Source organism: Cnephaeus nilssonii (genome assembly GCF_951640355.1).
Source record: "Cnephaeus nilssonii genome assembly, chromosome: 22".
Classification (NCBI taxonomy): domain Eukaryota; kingdom Metazoa; phylum Chordata; class Mammalia; order Chiroptera; family Vespertilionidae; genus Cnephaeus; species Cnephaeus nilssonii.
The window spans coordinates 11,115,537-11,121,946 of NC_137093.1; the positions used below are offsets into that span (position 1 = coordinate 11,115,537).

The 6,410-nt window shown below is 52.2% G+C and overlaps 1 protein-coding gene across 1 annotated transcript in view; it reads right to left on the bottom strand.

Moving 5' to 3' along the window:
* ATP2A2 (ATPase sarcoplasmic/endoplasmic reticulum Ca2+ transporting 2) overlaps positions 1-955 on the bottom strand; it is a 48,550-nt gene extending 47,595 nt beyond the window's left edge. Inside the window, exon 1 of the mRNA XM_079762977.1 lies at positions 261-955. Within this exon, the coding sequence (XP_079619103.1) occupies positions 261-378 (118 nt within the window). The 5' untranslated portion in view covers positions 379-955. The remainder of the gene's footprint in view (positions 1-260) is intronic.
* Between the last annotated feature and the right edge of the window lie 5,455 nt (positions 956-6,410).

Genomic DNA, 6,410 nt, shown 5'->3' on the forward strand with positions numbered 1-6,410 from the left:
GGTGACAAGCTGCGGATCGGGCGGCGTGCGGGAAGGTCAAGGGCTCGAGCCGCGAGGAGGTCGAAGGAGGCGCAGACTCGACCCCCGCGCCCCCCACCTGCAGCCCTTCTCCCGCGTGCCGGCGCGCGGCCTCGAGCCGCCGCCTGCACCCTCGGCGGGCGCGGAGCCGAGACCCACGAGGTGGGGCCCGGTCAGCCATTTTCCCTGGCGCTCGGGCCCGCGCCCGGCCGCGCGGGGCCCGTGCAGCCCCGGCCACCTACCGTTGGAGCCCCATCTCTCCTTGAGCTTCTTGACCTGCTCCAGGCTCAGCCCCGTGCTCTCGTTGACACCGAAGTGAGCCAGCACCTCCTCCACGGTCTTTGTGTGCGCGTTCTCCATTGCTGCGGGGGCCCGGCCGGCCTTGCCTCCTGTCCCCGCGGCCTCCTCGCCTCCGCCTCGCACTCGGACCGCGGCCTCGTGCCACCCCGGGCGCCCAGGCGCGGACTGGCGTCTCTCCCTCCTTCTCCTCCTCCTCCGGCCGCTTCCGCCTCGCGGGGCGCTGAATCACCCCGCACCCCTCCCGCAGGCGACCGCCCCTTCAGCTGCCCGGCCTGCCGGCGCCCGCGTCGGGCTCAGCTGGGCGGCGGGGGCCTTGCGGCCCTCCCTCTCCTCCTCAGAAGAGAGGGCCTCCCTCGCCCTCAACCGCCCGTCCGGAGCGCAGGCCGCGGCCCCCGAGCCCCCTCCCCGCTCTCTTGAGGTGATTCGAGGCCCCGCCCGGACCGGAGGAGGGGGCGCCTGGCCGACCCCTGAGAGCGGAACGGACTGAGGGCAGCGAGCCGATGCGGTGGTGCGCAGCGCGCTCGCCCTGTTTCTTCAGCTCCGCACCCCCGACAGCGGCGGAGGAAACTGCGGCGGAGGAGAAGGAGGTGGCGTCGGGGACGGCTCCGCGGCGGCTGCTCTAATAGCATTTATCCGCCGCTGCCTCCCCTCTCGCCGCCGCCGCGGCATGTGGACGCCGCTCATTGGCCGAGAGGGCCCAGCGCGGCGCGGGCGGCACGGCCCCGCCCCTCCCCCGGCTCCCTCCCTCCAGCGCGACTCGCGCCCACGCCGCCACGCAAGCCCCGCCCCCTCCGCGCACCGCCCCCAGGAACCCGGATCCAGGCCGCCGCGCGCCGCGCCCGCACCGTGAGCCCTGCGGCCAGCGGGCGGGCTCCGGTCTCCTCCGGCTGTCGCTCGATCTCCATCCACCCAAAGAGCTAGAACCCAGGACGATGGGAGTGGGGGGGGGGGGGGGGGCTCACGGTGGGCTCCCTACACTCGCTTCCCCGAGGGAGCTGCTTGCCCTCCAGTGTGGGCCTCGTGCCGGGTGGTGGCCGGGGAACCCGGGAACTCGGTCCGCGTCCGAAGCGCGCTCGGGTTGGTGTCCTTGGCTCGTCCCCTCGCCCTTCACCTCCAGGGCTGCACGATGCACCCCGATGTCTCCCGCGGAGCCCTGCCTCCGGAGCCGAGGGGAGGAATTCCGCAGTGCACTTCCCTCGCGGCCCAAATCTCTCATCTGTCGCCTTGGGAACACCGCATCCCAGGTCCCCAGCCGAGGGCTCCACCGCTCGCAAAGAGCCCTTCCCCGGCGGGTTCTGTGCCCTGACTGAGGGAATCCCACGGGGGCGGGGGAGGGTGGAGGTTTTATTTTATTTTTTAATAGCCCACATGGCCTTTGATGCACGTCTGCATAGAAGACACAGGTTATGCTACTGTTAGCTGCTAAATAACAGCGAGACTTGTACTGTAGGTGCTTCACTTGGGCATTTAAAACAAGGCAGTTTTCTAGACTCCCACTTTCTCCAATAGGCGAAAAGGGGACTACTTCAAAGCCTATTCGTAAGCCCCTGAAACCTCTACAAAACCTAGGTAACTGCAAGATAAAGGGAATTTTGCAACAGAAAGAAGTTAGACTACAGGGACCTTTGCAGTTGAATTCAAGAACAAAGGATCAACTTGTTGGCATCACAAAGAACAGCTTTCTTAAGGGAGTGCGTCGCAGAATGAGGCGTTTAGTCCACTTTGGTGTCTGGCAATAGTGTTTTATCCACAGGAGCAAAAATCACCTCAGTTGTCTCAGATGGCTCGGCCTCAGGGCTTAAGATAAATGCCTTCAACAGATGCAAATCATAGTGCATTACCCAGCTGAAAAAATCAGGCACGTCATTTCATTTAATTATTTCCAAGGAGTGGAGGAGGCTGGCATGCAGTTTTGATTGATACTTGGACAAGGACCAACAGAACCCTACATGAAACAAACAAAAGTCTAGCGTAGGGCAATGCACTAAGAGAAGCGAGGTGGAAACTGGTTAGGTCACAGGATTGTAGCCTCCCTCCAGGAGGGACAGTGACTGCATGGTGGGGGTGTGGTAATGGAGGGCTGGTGATTCTTTTCCCTTCAAGATCAGGTCTACCTACACCTTTTCTTACCAATTCTCCTGCCTCTTCTCATCCATTTCAGCATCAATGGAAGAACTGCAGGTAGGAAGGTTGTAAACCTTTCTCAGCCTGGAAATTGGGCCTTTGGCTAAGCGTCTCTGGTGTGAGTATGAGCTTCAAGGGGTTTCCGACCTCGCTTTTGTACGGAATGCTCTTCCCCAGATCTTCAAGTGCCTGGTCCCATCTCATTCAGATCTCAGCTTGCATGCCACCTCAGAGGTGTCTTCGCTGACGAAAGTGGCTACCCTCTCTGGTCACCCTCGCTATCACATTATTGTTTTATTTTCTTCCCCTTTTATATATTTTTGTTTAGCGGCCTGTCTCCCCCTACAAGGATATAAGTTTTGTGAGAGCAGGGGCTTGTCCATCTTGTCCAACCTCAGGACGCAGTACAGTCCCTGGTATATGCTGATCATTTATTGATATAATTGGTATGTGATATAGAAAGGGGCAACCTCAGGCTAAAATCCCACTGTTTCGGTTTCAGGGAGTATTCCAACCTCCAATAAATAGATATTGCAAAGAATAGTCTAGGAGGATGATGATGATGTGCTAACAGTTACCAATGTGAACATACACATTAATTTTTTCTGACAAACCTATAATGCTCCCTAGATGTCTTTGTTTGTTCAAAATCTGACTAACCTTCATAGGTTATGCCAAAATTGAGCATAAACCCAGCCTCTGAAAAGCAGAAATATCTAGTTACTCTTACGTAGAAATAGATGCTCAATTTATTTTATGAATGACATGTTTCTTATTAACAAGGTTAGCCAAAGTAAGAATGGGTTTTTAGAAATACTCCATTTTTTATCAAGGATTGCAATTACATTCTTTTTTAAAAATATATATTTTTATTGATTTTAGAGAGGAAGAGAGAGGGATAGAGAGATAGAAACATCAATGATGAGAGAGAATCACTGATCAGCTACCTCCTGCATGCCCCCCACTGGGGATCGAGCCCACAACCCAGGCATGTGCCCTTGGGCGGAATCAAACCTGGGACCCTTCAGTCCGCAGGCCGACACTCTATCTACTGAGCCAAACCAGCCAGGGCTGCAATTACATTCTATTAATTGAGGACAGGGAGAGGAAAAAGAAACTGATTCAGAAAGATGCATGACTTGATCCAAGAACCTCAAAGGTGTTGGTAAAGGAGGACATTAGTTGGCAAAAGGCAGGCTAGTTGAAAAGCTAGGCACACAGAAAACACACACACACACACACACACACACACACACACACAGAAAAGGCCTAGTATGAAGAGTGACTTTGCAAAAGAGACCAGAGCCAACTTCCGAACCCTTTATAGCCCTCCTGTAAAGCGATGGAGATTGCAAAAGGCAGTCTGTTCCATATTTGGACAGCTCTCATCATTAAAGCCGTCTCATTCTGGGCTGAATCCACCTCCCGCTAGCTTCTCCTATACATTGGTTCTTATTTAGCACTGGAACAACTCTGAATAAGTTTAATTCCTCCTCTGTGTGACATCCCTTTGAGTATTTCAAGATATCTATTGTGCGTTATAAAAGTCTTTTCTCGGCTAAAAAGAACAGCGTGGGTTCTGAGCTGTTTCTCCTATAGCAGGAGTCTGCAACCCCTCAGCATCCTTGTCCAGTCCTGGAGACACCGGATATTGAACACAAAAGTCTGGGCATGGTCTCGCACTGTCCACCTTTGTTCTGGATGCTTTCCCCTCACATACTTGATTTGTGTCAACAATCAACTAAAAACTGAGTTCTGTATATATAAGCTGCAGTCATGTTAACTCTTCCCATTGTGCCCTTGAACTGTTGATTTTTTTTTTTAACCCAGGCACTGAACTCTGACTATAGTGGGATGTTCTCATGTTCATTTTGGCCCATCTTTGCTGTCTGTTTTCTTTTTAGAGTCCTCCTCTTCAAGCGATTTGTAGCTGGATTTCCCAGCTTTCATTACAAATGTGACAAGCAGGACTTAAGACTTTTTTGTCCTTATCCAATATAACTTCTAGACATTCATTCCAGATCAGAAAATAACCATTCAATTGGATTTAGTTGTTCAACTGCTCTAAGTCAACTTGACTATAGGTCCCAAAGTCAGGAAAGTGAAAATCGGGTAAGGAATTTTCCTACTTATCTCCCATAAACTTATCACACAGCGTTAAAACAGACCCTTCTTTTGGTTGAACACCTGATGTAGTCAGCTTGACTTAAGGATCATGTTATATGAAAATACATTCCTTGTTATATAAATTAAAGTCTCTTAAGGTGCCATAGCTGGTTTGACTCAGTGGATAGAGCATCAGCCTGCAGACTGAAGGGTCCCGGGTTCGATTCTGGTCAAGGGCACATGCCCAGGTTGCAGGCTCGATCCCCAGTGGGGGATTCTCTCTCATCATTGATGTTTCTACCTCTCTCTCCCTGTCTGAAATCAATAAAAGTATATTTTAAATAAATAAATAAAATATCTTAAGGTGATGATGGGATGTTAGTCCACTACACTGTTAGCTAGCCCACGTTTCTCTGCTGGTCTGTAAGAGCTGAATGATAGGACTCTCAGACGTGTTGCTAAGATCCAGGTACATTCTCTACAACAGTCTCCAAGTCCACGTCCCAGTCGTCGTCTCACAGAAAGGTGTGCAGTTTGGCACGGCTCGAGTTACTGAGGACATGCCAGTGCCGAGGGACCACCGCCTTTTCTGCATGTCCACAAACTGAAAGTCTCACATCTGAAAAGTTGCCAAACTTAATAGACTATCTTTTCCAGAATTTGCCTCCCCGCTTCCATTAATAAGTCTTTGGATGGCTCAATGTCAAAAAGCCAACTGACTTATACTGACAAAAAAAAGACTTACTGGAACGAGACTCCAAATTGAGAATAGCTCCGTCCAGGGGCTCAGAGTCCCTGAGAATCTCCATCTGGGCTCCGCTGCTTACCTTAGCTTGTTGCTCTCAGGCGTGCTCTCTCCAGGTGATGGCAGACATGGCGCCCGGCATCTCCAACTTACAATTCGCCAAGGCTAGCAATTTCCATAGAGGGAAAGGCCTAATATATTCTCAGGGTCATGTGCTTTCCTCTGAAGCATGCGCTGTGGTCAGCCCCACCTGATTCACATGGACGAGTGGGGAAGAAGTGGTTCCCTAGAGCAGCATCACCCGGTGGGCCTGGGCCACGCCTCCAGAATCTCATTCAGTAGGTCTGGGATGGCGCCTAAGCATTTGCATTTCTAACACAGTCCCAAGTGATGTTAATCTGCTAGTTCAGGACCCATATCCAGGAAAACAAGGCCCCAAAGGAGGGGAATAAATGTTGGGTTGGCTAAACAAAGGATGTCCACCACGCTGAGGGAAAGCCAAAGATCTATACCTTTGCTCAGGCTGTTCCTGCCGCTCAGATCTGCCTGGCGAGAAGAGCCCCTAATCATCCTACCAGGCGAAGGCTCAAATTCCACCCCATCTGCGAAGCCTTCCCTGGTAAAGCCTGTTCCATCACTTCCATCCTTACCACCCAGAAGTCAGTCGCTAGGCCTGTGTCCCACACCGCTGTTTTGTATATCGCTCAGCTATAAAATGGTAACTCAGGTTTGCCTTCTCTGGCTGATCCTCTCCAGCTGCTTTTCATATCCCTCCTATCCTCCACTCCACTTTGAAATGTGCAGTGGCCCAGCACTTAGGACTTGCTATTATTCCCCATCTACGATTGATCTTCCCTTAGCCCATTGCTTTAAACACCACCGAAATATCAATACATGTTCACAAGTCCAGACTCCTATACCCGCTGTCCACCTGACGTTGCCACATGACTGGGACATGGACTCACATATGAAAATGACAGGCAGAGGGCGGGGTGGTACGATGGTTACCTTCCTCTGAGAAGTGAGCCATGAATAATTGCAGCCGTTTGCACATTCAGAGCTGAGAACAGCATTGGGGGCAGAAGGAAAACAAAGGGGCAAACATATGAATAGTTCT